Consider the following 15784-nt stretch of genomic DNA (forward strand, 5'->3'; position numbering starts at 1 on the left):
ATTGTGTGTAAAACAACAAGCAGATACTAAAAGCGTTCAAGTAATTACAGAAGGGGATGACTGAGTCAGTAGGCTAGTATGGCCAAACAATACTATGATTCTAAAATCTAGAATAACTGTGTTTATATGGGGATAGGAGTACTGGTTAACTTTTAAAGCAAAAAAAAAAAAAAAAAAAAAGAAAAGAAAAAGAAAGAAAGGAGAAGAAAAAAGGAGAGGAAAGAAAAGAAAATAGAAAAGAAAGAGGAGGAGGAGCTAGGAGCCCTAAGCACAGAAACCATTTAAAGGTACAGGAAGTTTCAATAGAAATATCAGTGCAGGCTCAAAACTGACTAGATAATTATTAGGAAGTTGTTCATTGTCTATAAGCCTATATTGCCCCTCTCCAAATAGAAGTAGAACTGGATTATTTTATATTCCCCTGTGGCAAACACTCCTGCCAGCCACCCGTCTAGCTAGGGAGGATGCCCAACCCTGGGAAAGCGGAGGGGAGGGAAGCTGCAGGCACCGGCTCACTCCCACCCCACCCCCCACCCCGCCCCCAACAGCAGCCCCAGCAGCAGCAGCAACAACTTCACCCGCAGCGCCCCCGCTCAAGCACAGCGGACGCAGTAACCTGCGGCTGTCGGGTCCTGGGCGGCGGGCGGCAGGCGCGCTTGCGCGGCCAGCTCCTGCTGCCTCTGCTGCTCGGCCTTCTTAAGCCTCAGTTGTTGCAGCCGCTTACGGAGCAAAGCCATCTCAGGCCCCCTTAAAAATTCTGACAGACAGGAAAGGAAGGTGAAAGGAGAGCAATCAGAGACGCTGGCAGGACCTTGATTATACACTGGATTGTACAAGGAAAGAGCAAGAATCTGGTTACGTAAGAGAGAAGAGTGTAAGTTAAACACACCTCACAGAGGAGTACTCATAACAAATTACGTACTCATAAATAAAGAAATTACTGGTCATTAAGGAACAAACTATATGCTCTCATACACCCAAATGCTTGTTTACCTTGATGAATTAGACACCTATAGTTCTGTAAAAATGTGTAATTAAACAGAAGGAAAATAAAGTCCTCCATAAGCAAAACATTTTAAAATAAATATGCCTCACTAATTTCATCTTTTTACAATAAAACGATACTAAGAAGTGAAAAATATTAGTTATCTCATCTAACCTACACACAAAATTACTCATTTTAATCAATACCTAAAATTCAATGAAAAAGTTGTGCATCTGGAAACAATTCTTGGAATTTATTAACAGAGAGCTCTTTAAAAAGTATAAATTCTATATTTTTCACTAAAATATTTTTTATGTTGGAATTGTCATTTGCTTTCTTTAATGTGTAGACATGTTTCCATCATCTTGAACTTTCCCTAACCTTTACTGGAAGCAGTGGTCACAGACAGGAAGTAGAAGTGCAACACAAGGTTCTGCAGGGACACTGGGGGCCTACTATGTGCTGTAGGTTCCAGATAATGAACAGTGAACACACTAAAATAGTCCCCCTCATGTGGAGTGGTGTTCCGAGAGGAAAAGAGACTGCAGCGAGCGCACACACCTGAGTAGTACACTCATAAGTAGCACACGTGTGTCTGCACGTGTCAAGTGTGGACTCCGCCCAGACTGGGCAGGGAAAGGGGTGGGGGCAGTGGGGCGGGCTGTCCCGAGGGAGGGCAGGCTCACAGGGCGGTGCTGAACCAAGACCTCAAGCCCTTGCTGTGTGGGGGCGGGGCTTTCCGGGAGGAGGGGACAGCGGGAGCAAATGCTGGGGGACTGCTGCAGAGCGGTCCCAGTAAGAGGGGAAGCAGCGCTGCCCTGCACTGCGGGAGGGAAGAACGGAGCCGGGGCGCACGGCCTCAGAAGGAAGAAAAGACCAGACCCACGTCCATGGGGAAGAATGACGCAGGAACTGAGATGACTGTCCAGGAGCCGCCAGTAAACCCGATGTCCCTGGTGATGTCGCTGCCAGCCCCCTAGGGAGCAAGTGACCAGGGAGAAGGAGGAGAAGTCCACGCCCTGATCTCAGGGCACTCCGGAGAGTGCGGAGGAGGAAGAGGAAGAGGAGGAGGAGGAGGAGGGAGAACGCTAGCGGACTTAGTGTGGGCTAAGGTGGGGAATGTGTCACCAAGGCCGGAGTCAGCAATGTGTCAAATGCTGACGGTACCGAGAACCGACTGCTGCATGTGCACCTAGGAAGCCGCTGATGCCCGTGACCACGGGTGTTTCAGCAAAATCCCAGGGCCACACTGGACTGGCACAGGTTCAAGAGGAAGAGGAGGTCATGGAGTCGAATGAAGGCACGTGCACGCTCTGAGTCTCACCAGAGAAATGGGGACAGAGAAACCAGCAGGCGGCTGGCGGAGCACAGCGCCAGGCAGACCAGTCGGGGTTAGTCCGGGAGGCAGTGACCAGTGTGCGCTGACAGAGGATGCCGACGGGAGGAGAGCGGTGATGCTTGGGAAGGATGCCCAGAGCCTGCCGAAGGGGGCGGGCTGCACAGGTCAGAGGGGTCTGGTTTTAGACGTGACCCGTAACTGAAGTAGCAACCGCCCGTTTGAGGGTGGGGGCACCCCCAATTTCTCTCAGCAACCTTGGTGGCAAGTCATACCAACTGCCAGATAGCTTCCTGCCCTTGTACCTACATCGCAAGGCTGCAAATGCTGGTTTACTGCCTCAGGAACCCATCATGCCAGAGATGCTGACCTCTCGTTACCATGGCATCTCTGTATAAAGGGTTTTACTCGATTAGCCAGCTGGTAGCTGAGATTTCAGGAGCAACTCACAAGTCATCACAGGGTCTCACTGGTGCTCTTCCCAATCAGTCCCAGTGTGGAGTAGGGCAGCATTCGCCGAGAACTGAACTATACGCTCAGTGGCACAGAGGCAGATTTATATGTAGGCCTGATTCACCGTCCACACCAACAGCAACACTTCCGCAATAAAAACAGCACCATCACGCAGCCATCAAGTCTAACTTTCTATACTTCAAAAGAAATTACCATACAGAGAGATTATCCATGTGCCAAATTTTGCTAAGAAAACAGAAAAATCACCAAAAACCCCCACTCAATTTCACTGCTGTTTTCAGCGCTGTCTTGCACAGCGGAACGTGGGAGAGGAAGAGCCTCCGTCCCAGACCCGCTCCAGGCTCCGGCACGCCCGGCCGCTCCACGTGCGAGCAGTGTCGCTCTGGACTGGGGGGAGTCGGGGTTTACTCAACGCCTCCAGCTTCATAAACAAGAATTAGTTTGCCTGCGTTTGAGGCTGGTTGTGGGGCGGTTTTTTCCCAACCTTGGGTTGGAAAAAAAGAGCCTAGGAAGAGAAGGCGACACACGGCTGACTGGGAAAGGCCAATGATGAAGCAGAAATCCCAACCATAGCCACCAGCCTAACCAGACGGATCTGCCAGCGGATGCCAAGTTTCAAGCCGGGAAAATCCACCCATAGTACATACTTTTTAAAATATACACACAAACATGTACGATTTATAGTATGAACAAGTGCTTAGCGAATTAGTTTTGCTAGCATAAACCAAATTGGAAAGTGAATACAATGAATACGTTTGGGTTGAATTTGGGGGAAAAAAACCAAAAACCCTCAGCAGTGCGTCAGGAGCCGCTAAAGGGAAATGTGTGCTTCCACCTCCCGAAGCGCTGGTCTGTCTTCCTCCCAAAGGCCCCAGGCTGGCCTCCCAGAGGCTTTAGCTCCCCCCACCCCACGCCGCCCCGGTGGGGCGAGAGCAGCGAAGGCCCGCTGGGCTCCACCTCAGGTCCTGCCCCTCCCACACACAGGGTCTGCGGTCCTGGACACCGTGCAACTTCTCCATCCGACTGTCAGAACCTCACCTGTCTCCTCTCCACCTGTCTGGTCTAGGGGACGCCTGCGCTTTCCTCTTCCTGGAGCTGGTCACTCCTGTTCTGATTCCCCAGTTCCTCTAGTCTCAGCCTCAGTTTCCCCAAATGGCCATTAGCCTGATGGTTCCACTTGTCTCTAACCTACATGCGGCCCTACCTGGTCTGAGGAGACCCAGGCCCCTGGGAGAAAGCCTCGGGGCTTTGAAAGGCCTGCACTGTCTGGTACCGCATGACACAGCACCCCCGCCCACTCCCCAGATGCTTTTCTGCAGAGCTCGATGCACCTGTAAGGATGCTGGAGAGACCTAAATAAGTGTGCAGACCTGAGCAGACACAGCTGTTTGCAAATAAGCAGGAATCCACACAGCGTCCATACCCCATGCCATCTGCCTAGACTACATCTTCCTGGGCTAAGAAAAGGCCCGTGCACTTAGAAAAGGTGCCCTTCAGGGGGTGCTCTCTCGCAGCGAGCCTCCCCAACTGCATTCGGCATGCACTGGTGTCCCCACAACCCACACCCACCTTTTCCGATCATCTTTTCTGGTTTAGATACAAACCAAAGAAAAAAGCAACACCACTCATTTCCCTACATGAGCAACGGCCTCCTTTAACGCTCCTCCATTCCCGCAGAGAAAAATCACAGACGCAGGACAGGGAGGCATTTCCAGGCTTAGTTCAGAAACGACAAAGGGTAAAGTCTGACTGCCACCGCCGAGAAAAGAACATATCCCACCACCACTTTGAAACAGTCTGTGTAAGTAAAATCGTGAAGACTTCGTTTTAACCTACCATTTCAACTCACAGTCAGACCTCTGTGATTTTTAACTAGATAATTGTGTGACCACAGCGTTTTGTGAAATAGTCAAGAAAAGACCACGTGTAATACGAGAATCGAAATGTCAGAGTAAATTCTGCATTATGTATATAGAACATGGTTTCAAATGGTCTGGCTACTTGGATTAAAATAAAAGTCAAGAATACAAAGAGTAAAGAAGTCGAGAAAAAAAGACCCACCGGCTGATTTCAGATTCCACTGGAGAATGTTCACCCTCCTCATTCAGACACAAGCGCAGCGTGGACCTGACCCCCCCGGATCCGTCCTCGGGTGCCCCACTCAGTGCACTCTCTTCACTCACGGCTTCACCTCGTTTTTTCCCTACTCATATTCTGTTTGCCTTAATTCTATCGTTTATAAAATTGGCCTTCAAAATATTTCTGCCCTGGCTGGTGTGGCTCAGTTGGTTGAAGCATCACCCCATGGACCAAAATGTTGCAGGTGAGTCCCGGTTGGGACACATACCTGGGTTGCGGGTTCGATCCCCACTTGGGGGTGCATACAAGAATCAACCAATCAATGTTCCTCACTCACATCAATGTTTCTCTCCCTCTTTCTCTCCCTAAAAGCAATGAAAATAAAAAGGTCCTCAGGTGAGCCTAAAATTTTTAAATTCCTATAAATTAAAGTGCTCTGAACACAGTAGGAAAGGATGTATACCAGTCTTATGCGTCCTGAACAGCCCAGGACAAACGAGGGATCCAACGCCGGTGCACGACCGGACCCGCTCCCAGCGTCTCCCCCGGGCGGCACTACCGCCGGGCGCCTACGGAAACATCCAGAGCGGACAAAGTGGGCTGACGCGGTAGGATACGATACAGCCAAGTACACCCTCTCGAGCTCCACCAGCCTAAAGAGAACAGGCAGTCCGAACAGTCTCTTTAGAGAAGGACTATTCTGGGGGGGGAAGGCTTACACAGAACAAGACGGATAACGTCTCCATCCTCATGAGAGTACAGTCTAATAAGAAATATGTCATAAATCAACGAAAAATGAACAAAAGTACCTTCCAGGGGAAAAAAGAGAGCTATTCGAGGAGAATCAGGGTGTAGGGAGGGCAGGTGAAGAAAAGGAACCCAGCCCGCGAGTCCTGAAAGGCCTCCCTCGGGGGACTGTGCACTGAGACCTGAGAGACGAGGGTGGGGGTTCCTCGGCTCAGCCACGTCCTGTTCTCTAACTGCAGGACAAAGGCTCCAGACTCCGGGAGAAAGTGGCACCTTTGGGAGCCCGAAAGGAGACCCGGGCAGGGGGAGTGAGCACAGCAGTCCCTGGGGCGGAGAGTGGCGCGCCAGGCTGCATTGGTTCTTACAGGCCCATGGCGAGGAGCTCCGTTTTCCCTTTTGTAGTTGTATTTCCAAATGCAATCAGAAACCTGGGAAGTTTCCCACAGCAAAGTTGTATCCCCTGATTTACAACATTTTAAAACACTTTAAAAAACACATGGCTGCTGCCTGGAGAATAAAGGGCAAGGGAGCGAGCCAGCGACAGCAGGGAGATCAGTCAGCAGACGAGAAGGCAGTGACCTGGGGCGCAGCAGAGAAACAGGACGTGCTGGCGGACTGGGCCTGCGCACGAGGGCCAGGGAACAGGCAGGAATAACTCACGGGCTGTTACAACACGCAAACGGGCAGTGGTGTTTGAGCTCATCGAGATGAAGAAACAACTCAGGCGGAAGAGATTAGGGGATGGGAAGGGCGGGAGGCTACGTGAAGTTCTAGTTTGGACACGTGACACGGAAGGTGTCCGAAGACAGCCGAAAGAGGGTCCCGTGGGCCACAGCACAGGAGTCTGGGAGGAGGCACTACAAGCTGAGGGAGCTGATGCGGTCCCTAGGGGTAGACCTCACACAGAGAAGATGGTAGGGACTGGGGGTTCTGCTACAACACTCACAAGGGAACGGAACGAGACACATCAGCAATGGTCACCAAAGGCCACCAGGAGTTGGCAGTCAGGGCACAGAGGCAATGGGGTGTCACAAATACCGAGAAAGGAAAGTTTCAAGGAAGGAGCGGCCAACTTAACAAGATGCTAACAGAGAAGCAGATTACAAATTGGGCAAAATGTAAGGCACTGGTAACTCTGACAAAGGTCTCCATGGAAACAGGGGTGGAAAGGCAGATTGGAACTGGTGGATAAATGAATGGAAGATGGTAAGAAAATGGAGACAATATACGTGAGTGACTTTTTTGAAGTCGCTGATTAAAAGGAGCAAAAATATAAGGCCAGAGGGGAATTGGGATAATTAAGAAAAAAATTCTACAGATAGGATAATAACAGAGCATGTTGGAGGCCAAAAAAACGCTTCCATAGAAAAGGCAACGAGGACGCAGGAGAAGGGGCAGAGTCCAGGAGACGCTGAGAGGGGTGGGAGGAGCGGGCACGCTCCGGCCCACACCGTGTCCCCTCCCAGCTGCGTGCACCTCAGATGAGTGGGTATGAGGCTGCAGCAGGAGAAGGCGACCCGCTGGGGGCGGGCCGAAGCTTCGGGGAGTCTGAGTCCCATGAGGGCGTGCAGCACGCAGCCGTGCTGGGAGCCTGCTCCAGCCCAGTGGGGAGCGCGCACTTCGCCACCACTCAGCGCTCAGCCATGGATGAAGAGAAGGCAAAGCACTAGGTGCAGTCAGAGATGGAGTTCTGCCAGGTGGGTTTTCACATCCCCCCACGTCCCTTTCCTTCGCCCCAGCAAAGGACAGAGGACATACAGGGGACATGATGGAAGAGCATAAACATTTACATCCGCAGCGGGGCAAGAAGGACGCTTTTCGTTTTCTCAACGGCCCGCCGTGCAAGCCAGGAGGGAAACCCTGGCTGGGGGAGCACATGACGCCCAGTCCACAGACGAACCTGCCCCCACACGCCGTTCTGGACTTAGAAGCCTCGGGAGGTTGGGAAACAAAGCAAAACAGTCAGTCCTCACTGTTCAAGTGCTGGGCTCTGGGATCGTGAAAGGCCTACTGCCAAACCAAACAGACACGTCCTCAGATGTTACATCGAACATCAAATCACTTTCCTCAACAGCAAAACTATCTGGGTAACAGGGAAATATTCCAACTGCCCATGGTTTAGTCAACCAAAACTCTCTTCATAACCCACCAGGTAAAAATGTCCTCACCTCCTTTGAAATGCATAGGCCAGGCGCCACGCGATGCTCAAACAGCGGTCAAGCGACCACGGCAGCATCTTCCCATTTCACGGGGCCAAATGACTGCAGTATCTAACACTTAATAAATATTGAAAGGGACTTGGCAATTTGAAATGTGGTGTTGAAATGTGTTGACTCCTTAATGAAAAAGAAATCTGGAGCTCCAACCGAGGCGCCTTACAGGATGCGTTGGACTGTGAGGGTGGGGGCGCAGTGGACGTGAACACAGGCCAGGGGTCTTCTGGCTCAGTTCTCCCGGGAACTGACAACTGATTAAAATCCTCAAGAATATTTCCAAGAATGCCACAGCTTAAAAAATTCTCATTTTGACCAATTTTACCTGCTTTGAAAAGCAAACTTTTAACTGATTCTGTCCCTACTTCCCAAACCCACCAAAATATTTTATTTTCCTGTAAGCTGAACACTATGTTCATTAGAGAATGAAGAGCCCGATTTTTTAGCTTATATATAAACTGTACACAAGTGTTAACAGTTATGTAACTGACTCTGGCTTTCATTCCCATAGAAACTGAAAATGAATGATTAAAAATGGGACATACTAATTAAAGAAGTGCCTAATTTCAAACAGCCCCCTCGCCTCCGCCATTGGGGTCTGGTGTCACGCTGTGGAGAAGCAGGAACGAATGGACAGCAGGGCAGCTGGGAATTTTCATGGGCTTTACTCGGGCTTGCCAGCTGTTCCTCTAGCTGCTAACATTTCTGGTTGTATGTCAAGTAAAATGTTTCCTTAGAAAAACCCAAGAAAAAAATGTGAAAAACACCTTACTGGCTATTATAATTACATGCTTACAGGTAAAATGCCAAGTACGCTACAGACACAGCTGCTGAAAATTACTGTTATAAACAGGACAATCCATAGTTTGCGGCAAAAAAAGTTGAACATGAGGAAGGAACTATAATACTGGGGGAAATAGTATTTTAACAGAATTTAGAAATTAATTGTTTTATTAGCATCAAGTACCAAAAAGTCAAAGATTTGTTCAATCAATCCTTTCTCTTATAAATATAGAAAAATAGTTCTTTGAGTGAACTATACCGTATACGTTGTTGACAAGTGACCATATCAAATGGACCACACAGAACCCATTAAAAGTGCTTCACGGGCCCTGGCCAGTGCGGCTCAGTGGACTGGGCACTGCCCTGCAAAACAAAGGGTCGCCGGTTCGATTCCCAGTCAGGGCACAGGCCTGGGTTGTGGGCCAGGTCCCCAGTAGGGGGTGCACAAGAAGCAACCACACATTGATCAGTTGCTTTTCTCCCTCTCTTTCTCCCCACCTTCCCCTTTCTCTAAAAATAAATAAAAATAAAAAGTCTTTTAAAAGAAGAGAAAAAAAGCGCTTCATTATTTGAGGAAAATGATAAAAAATATAAATGGAATGGAACCAATAATCAGGGCTATATTCTCACCATTACTTTCATATAGACTTAAACCAATTAAGTTTAGAAAGGTATTTGATCTGTTAAGGCCCATAAAAATAATCTCTAAGTGAAGTGCATTAAACTAAGTCAAGTGTAGCAAACTACCTGCTGGCCTCCCATCTTTAAAACCCTGTCTCACGTGAACGAAAGAGCTCTGCTGCTTGTTACAATCCACGCAGGTCAGTCCACCTGAATCTCACGTTTCTGTTATGTGTTCACTCACGACACGTCATTCAGATCCTCTGCCCTAGCGGGGATTAGCCGCTGTGACTTAGTATCTTCCCAAACAGCCCCAGGGGAAGTTTCCGTGACCAGAAACCGTCGGAGGACCCACAGCCCGCTGAAAGAGTAACGCCCTCACCAGACTGACGCTGTGCGTGCTGTCCAGACGCTGCGGCGGCCGGCCGGAGCTCCCGGTCCGGGGAGGGCTGCAGAGGCGGCGGTGGCGGGGGGCTCTCAGTTGCAGGTGCCGGGGAGGACGCGGGAGGCTGCAGAAGCTGCTCGGCCGGAGTGTCTATGTCCATCACAGCATCACCCACGTCCACACCAGTGCCCGACGGGACCGTGGGAAGGGTCGACACCTCTGGCGGACTTGTCCCACCTTGAGAAAGTAGCGTTAGTGCAAGCTCAAACACTAAATGTTTTCTGGGAACACGGGACACTCCCACACATGCCCACCTGCACACACACGTACACACACACAGGAGTATGTAACACACAGGCAGTCAGAAGCACCCACTGGTGGTTTGGTCTATTTGACTAAATAAGCTAATTAACAAGAGTAACATTCTTGTTAAAATAACTGATCTCTTAAGCAAAAAATGTTCGACGTGGCAGCTTTAGACAAAGCTAAATAGTATCTTGTGAGGTGCCTCTAAACACTGCCTAATCCCTTAAATTTAATGATGATTTTGCTGTAATAGCTAAATAGGATAACTGATTTATAGTGAGCTAGTTCCACTCTGTAACATTACGTGCTTTGTGAAATATTTAATGAGAATTTTATTAACAAGAATAAAACAACAAATAGGCCAGAATAGGATTAAGGTCCTCATTCCCATTTCATCAGCCATAATGTTTTAAGCACTGAACTAACATGATGCAGGCAGGATTTGAAAAGGCTTGAGGGTCCACTATGTACCACCCTAGGCTTTCTGCCATCTGCAAAGGAATAATTAATACTCCATAACAAACAAAAGGATAAACTGAACTTCACCAAAATTAAAAACTTTTTGCCCTGGCTGGCGTGGCTCAGTGGATTGAGTACCAGCCTGTGAACCACAGGGTTGCTGGTTTGATTCCCAGTCAGGACACATGCCTGGTTTCTGGGCCAGGTTTCCAGTAGGGGGCGTGTGAGAGGCAGCCACACATTGATGTTTCTCTCCCTCTCTTTCTCCCTCCCTTCCCCTGTCTCTAAAAATAAATAAGTAAAATGTTTTTTAAAAAAGTTAACTGATATGGACTTCCGCCAAGATGGAGGTTTAGGTGGATGTGCCGTGCCTCCTCACACAACCAAATTTAGGGACAACTAAATATTAGCATCAGAAAACACAACCAGAACACGGAAAACTGAACTTTTCGGAAGTCCGCTAACAACAAATTCTTCAGCCCGACCGGTAAGGGGCGAAACCGGCGTCGGGTGAGGAGTTACAAAGGAGGGCTCGGTCGACCCGGGCGCGGAATCTAGTCGCACGGGTTCCAAACCCAGGATTGGACCTAGTGAGCGACCGAGCAACCCACCGGGTGAGCGACTGCAGAGGAGACAGTGGGGAGGCGGTGCAGCGTGTTGACTGCGGTTGCCTAATTGCGCGCGAGCGAGGGAGTGGGCGGTTGGACCGGCCGCCCCGGCGGCGATAGAGGGCGCCGCCATTTCCCCGCTCTCACCACGCCCCCACATACAGCGTCACAACCCAGCAACCTGGGAGTCCAAGGCACCGCTTCTCCCACTTAAAGGGCCAGAACAGACCAAAAATGTCGCAGGGAGACCTCAAAGCCCCAGAGATAAATCTAAACGACGAAGAAATAGCAAAACTCTCAGACGCACAGTTTAAAACACTGATCATCAGCTTCCTCACAGATCTGGCTGACTATAGCCACAAATTAGAGAAACATATGAAGGCTAAATTAAGGGAAATGAATGGAATTCCACAGGAATCCCATAGAGATGAAAAGGAAACTGGGACTCAAATCAATGGAGTGGACCAGAAGAAACCAAATAATGGCCAAACAGAAAAGAGTCAAGGAGCAAGAATTCAAAGAAATGAGGAGAGTCTTAGGAACCTCCAGGACATCTTTAAATGCTCCAATATCCGAATTATAGGGGTACCAGAAGGGGGGAAAGACACAACCACCAGTGGAAAAACTATTTGAACAAATAATAAAAGAAAATTTCCCCAATCTGGCAAAGGAAATAGACTTCCAAGAAATCCAAGAAGCCCAGAGAGTACCAAAAAAGTTGGACTCAAGAAGAAACACACCAAGGCACATCATAATTACATTAGCCAAAATTAAAATGAAGGAGAGAATCCTAGAAGCAGCAAGAGCTAAGGGGACAATCACCTACAAAGGAGTCCCCATCAGGCTGTCAGCAGATTTCTCAAAAGAGACCTTACAGGCAAGAAGGGGCTGGAAAGAAATATTCCAAGTCATGAAATCTAAAGACCTACAACCAAGATTGCTCTACCCAGCAAAACTTCCATTTAGAATGGAAGGACAGATAAGGTGCTTCTCAGATAAGACCAAATTCAAGGAGTTCATCATCACCAAGCCCTTATTATATGAAATGTTAAAGGGTCTTATCGAAGAAAAAGAAGTTAAAGAAACATGAACAGTGAAAGGACAACAAACTCACAGTTATTAACAACCACACCTAAAATGAAAGCAAACTAAAAGGACAGCTAGATCAGGAGTGGAAACATAGAAATGAAGATCTCAAGGAGGGTTAGCAACAGGGGAGTGGGAGGAGGAGATGGGGGGAGAAGGTACAGAAAACAAGTAGCATAGACAGTAGATAGAAAATAGATGGGGGGGGGGGGGCAAGAATAGTATGGGAAATACAGAACCTAAAGGACTTGAGACACATGGACATAAACTAAAGGGGGGTAATGGTGGGGTTGGGGGGGCAGGGTGGAGGGGAATGAAGGGGGGAATAGAACAACTGTAACAGCATAATCAATTTAAAAAAATAAATTAATTAAAAAAAAAGTTAACTGATATGCATGAATTAACCAAACCCGTTTACTGATAAAATTCAATATAAATCTTGGGATTTAAAATACTTGAGTTAACTTCTATAGTCCTCACTTTTGACAGAGATAAGTAACTTGCCAAAGACCACAAGCTGGAAAGTAGTGAACGAGAAGTGAGAACAGGTCTGCTGACGTCAGAAACAGTAGCTGATGACCAGTGTTTCTTGTAAGAAACCAAAAGGAGAAGCCATTCAATTATATAAAACTCACTTACCTACAGAGTTTATGTATTTCTACTCTAAGAAAAAAGACTTTAAGTGGGGAGTATCAGATGCTCTTCTTTTGAGAAAAACAAAAAACAAGGGCTGGAACCAGGGGGCCCGACAGGACAAGCTGTACTGGCAACGGGCTCTGTCCTCGCCCACCTTGAGCGACAGTTAAGAGCCTTGCGTCACCGCAGACGGAGAGTGCGGTGGCCGACTCGGGCAGCCTCGCCAGCTTCCTGGCGCCTCTCCTGAGCGAGGACACGTACCTGTGGGCCGAGCCCTTCCTCGTCCTCTCCCACTCTGTGCGACCTCGCTTGCTTCTTCAAACCACCTCGACAACATGTCGGACATTCTCTGCATCAGCGACACATTGGGACTTTGCTCTCCTGCGACAACACGGGTCTTATCAGTGACCTAGTCATGAGTCAGCATCTTTCACTAACGCAAAACCCAGGTTTGAAAGAACTAAAAGGCTCGAATTGCCCAAAGGAAGCCTGAGAAGGTGCACAGGCCCAGCAGAGCCACCCCGCCCTCCGGAGTGCGTGCTCGAAGGAGAGGCGCTCCGTCCGCATCCTGCGTCCTCAGGAACAGGGCTCCCAGCTCCCCCACCACCGCCTATTCTCAGCAACCCCCCCACCGACCCCACCCCCTCCACCCCCCTCCCTCAGCTGTCGTCTGCCCTCCAGCATCCTTCCACTTTCAGTGGGAGTGTAAAGTAGTGCTTTTGGGGAGGGAAATTTGATAACTATCAAAATTAAAATGCACTATCCGGGGGCCACGCCAGCCCACCCCCGGGAATTTGCCCACAGACACACACGGGCACAAGCGTGCTGAGGGCTGCACGAGGCTGCTTGCTGCGGCCTCACTTACAGCAGTGAGAACAACGGAGACAAGTTCAAATACGGACTTGCAGACACCACGTAAAAATTAGAAAGCTGACCAAAGTGCAGTTACCGTCTCGCTCTCGCTCACTCTCCGGCCTCGCTCGGGGCCCAGTGTCGGACCAGTCGCCACGCAGTCTCAGCCGCTTCACTGGAGGCTGTCGTAACTGCAAGGTGAGCGGGAAACTTGTTTTCTCACCTTTCAAAGCTCACTTTAAGTCTAGCGGATTCTTTCCACCTCCCTACTCTCTGTGCCGGATGTAAGGGAGGTGTCGGATCAAAACAGGAAGAGCCGAGGGAATCTCGCAGAGGAAACCCACGGCCCTCGGGCAGGAGAAGTTCGCGGCTGGAACAGGGAGGACTAGAGGGCCGGGGAAGTCGGGGCGCTGGGGACGGAAGGTCTGGAAGCCACGATAAGGACCCCAGCTGGGCTCTGAGACAAGTGGGCGCCCCTCAGAGCGCTGATCAGAAGAGTGGCATGACCTGATGAGGGGGCGGTGGGTGTGCGGCAGCGGGGCTGGTTGGAAAGCCCCCACGATGACAGAGGAGAGAAACTCGGACACCTGGCCCCGGGGTCGAGGTGGCAGCCAGAGTGGGAGCAGAGTGCGGAGCGGGGTTTGCGGTTCAGAGGCGAACTGCAGGGACCAGGAAAAATGAGAGACGGGACAGGTGCCACCCCAGTAAATGCAATAAACGAGAGGGAGAGGAAAAAAGGGAAAGAAAAAGAATTTAAAAAAGGAAAATGAGAAGTAAAAAACAACTGAATAAGACGAAATAGTATACTAAATAAAAAGAAAAAAATAAATTATTAGAGGGTATAAGGACATAAAAAGAGGCCTCCGCAAATTAAGAAAACATAAAAATATACAGGAAACATAACAAAAAACCACATATATCACATATTGAACTTCTGTTCATACTTTAAACCCTGCTTAAGCTTTTCTCACGTTCCCAGTGAAACTCGATTACTCCTTCTTCTGGGCCACTGACATAGAACATAATTCTCACATATCATTCCCTTCAGTTTTACATGTTTACTTATCTGCCGCTCTACTGCCGCTAAACCGTGAACTCCTGTGTGAGAGGCCATGTGCCACCATGGCACCTGGGTTTTCTCAAGTTCAGTGTCAGACTCAGTGAACAGCAGGTGCCCAGTTGGGGCCCTGTGGTCAAGGGCTCAGCACAAAACACAGAAATAAATGCTGCGGATGAAGATGGAGACAGATTTTCAATTTCTTCCTCTACATACAGCTGATCTGGGTTGGGTTGAGTACAATAAGCATAATCAATTTTATCATTTTGATCCTTTTTCTGAATTACTTTTCTTAACTTAGTTTCTCCGACAAAGTGCTGAGAAACACACGCTCAGAAAACAGGCCCGAACCAGCGGTTCCAGGTCGGCTCCGCCTCACTCGCCGATGCACAGACTCACTAATAGGCCTTGGGCCAGAGGAAATAGTAGTACTCTATAAATATATTTTGGGATTTTAAATGTGGCAGCAGACTTAAGTGACTTAGTAAGTTGACAAGGAAGAGGGTTGGTAGCAGGGGAAAGCTCCGAGCATACCGGTCTGTCGCAGACCCGAGATCGGCTCTGGGGTCCGCGACCCGAGATCAGCTTGGGCTGATGCGTGACGCAGAAAAAAACTAAAAAAACAAAACAACCACCACCAAACCAGACCCGTTCGCCCCCCCCCCACCCCCCAAAAAAAACCCCCAAAAAAAAATAATTTCCCTTTTCCTCTACCTCCCGCAACCGGGGTGAAACCACAATGTGCTCACTAATAGGCCTTGGGCCAAAGCTAAAAACTCACTAATAATTAATGAGAAGCAATAGTTAATTTCAACAGTCACTTCACAAGCCAGAGTATAGTGACTAAACAAAGAGCAGTATAAAACAGAAAGGCCCAAGTGAAAAATGTGTCGGGAAGGCTTAGCAGGTGAAAGCAAACATTTTTTCTACCGCTGTGCATGTGTGGTCTCTAGTTTCCGCCTGTTGTAAAGAAGGAGACAGTTAACCCGATTCTGTCTGTGTGTGTACATACCTACAGATATGTACACTTGAACTTACCCTTCTCTCACTCACTCATCTATATTTTGTGACGGGTACCTGGAGACAATGTCACACGCTCCCAACTGTGAACGAGAGGTGGATGTGGGCGTGGCAGGTGAGGAGCCCCCACGTGAGGA

At 49.0% G+C, this 15784-nt stretch overlaps 1 protein-coding gene across 5 annotated transcripts in view; it reads right to left on the bottom strand.

Annotated features, from left to right (window-relative positions):
* Positions 1-15784, bottom strand: part of DCAF6 (DDB1 and CUL4 associated factor 6) — a 72998-nt gene that overhangs the window by 34743 nt on the left and 22471 nt on the right. For 2 of the 5 annotated variants that reach the window (XM_037167401.2, XM_053659361.1), the window contains 4 exons: positions 13668-13761; positions 12980-13099; positions 9621-9860; positions 617-757 (listed from right to left, as the gene is read on the bottom strand). In XM_037167401.2, the coding sequence (XP_037023296.2) occupies positions 617-757; positions 9621-9860; positions 12980-13099; positions 13668-13761 (595 nt within the window). The remainder of the gene's footprint in view (positions 1-616; positions 758-9620; positions 9861-12979; positions 13100-13667; positions 13762-15784) is intronic. The other 3 variants (XM_037167400.2, XM_053659360.1, XM_053659362.1) reach the window with 2 other exon arrangements.

This window comes from Artibeus jamaicensis, unplaced genomic scaffold, assembly GCF_021234435.1.
Source record: "Artibeus jamaicensis isolate MK-2021 breed Jamaican fruit bat unplaced genomic scaffold, CSHL_Jam_final scaffold_625, whole genome shotgun sequence".
NCBI lineage: Eukaryota > Metazoa > Chordata > Mammalia > Chiroptera > Phyllostomidae > Artibeus > Artibeus jamaicensis.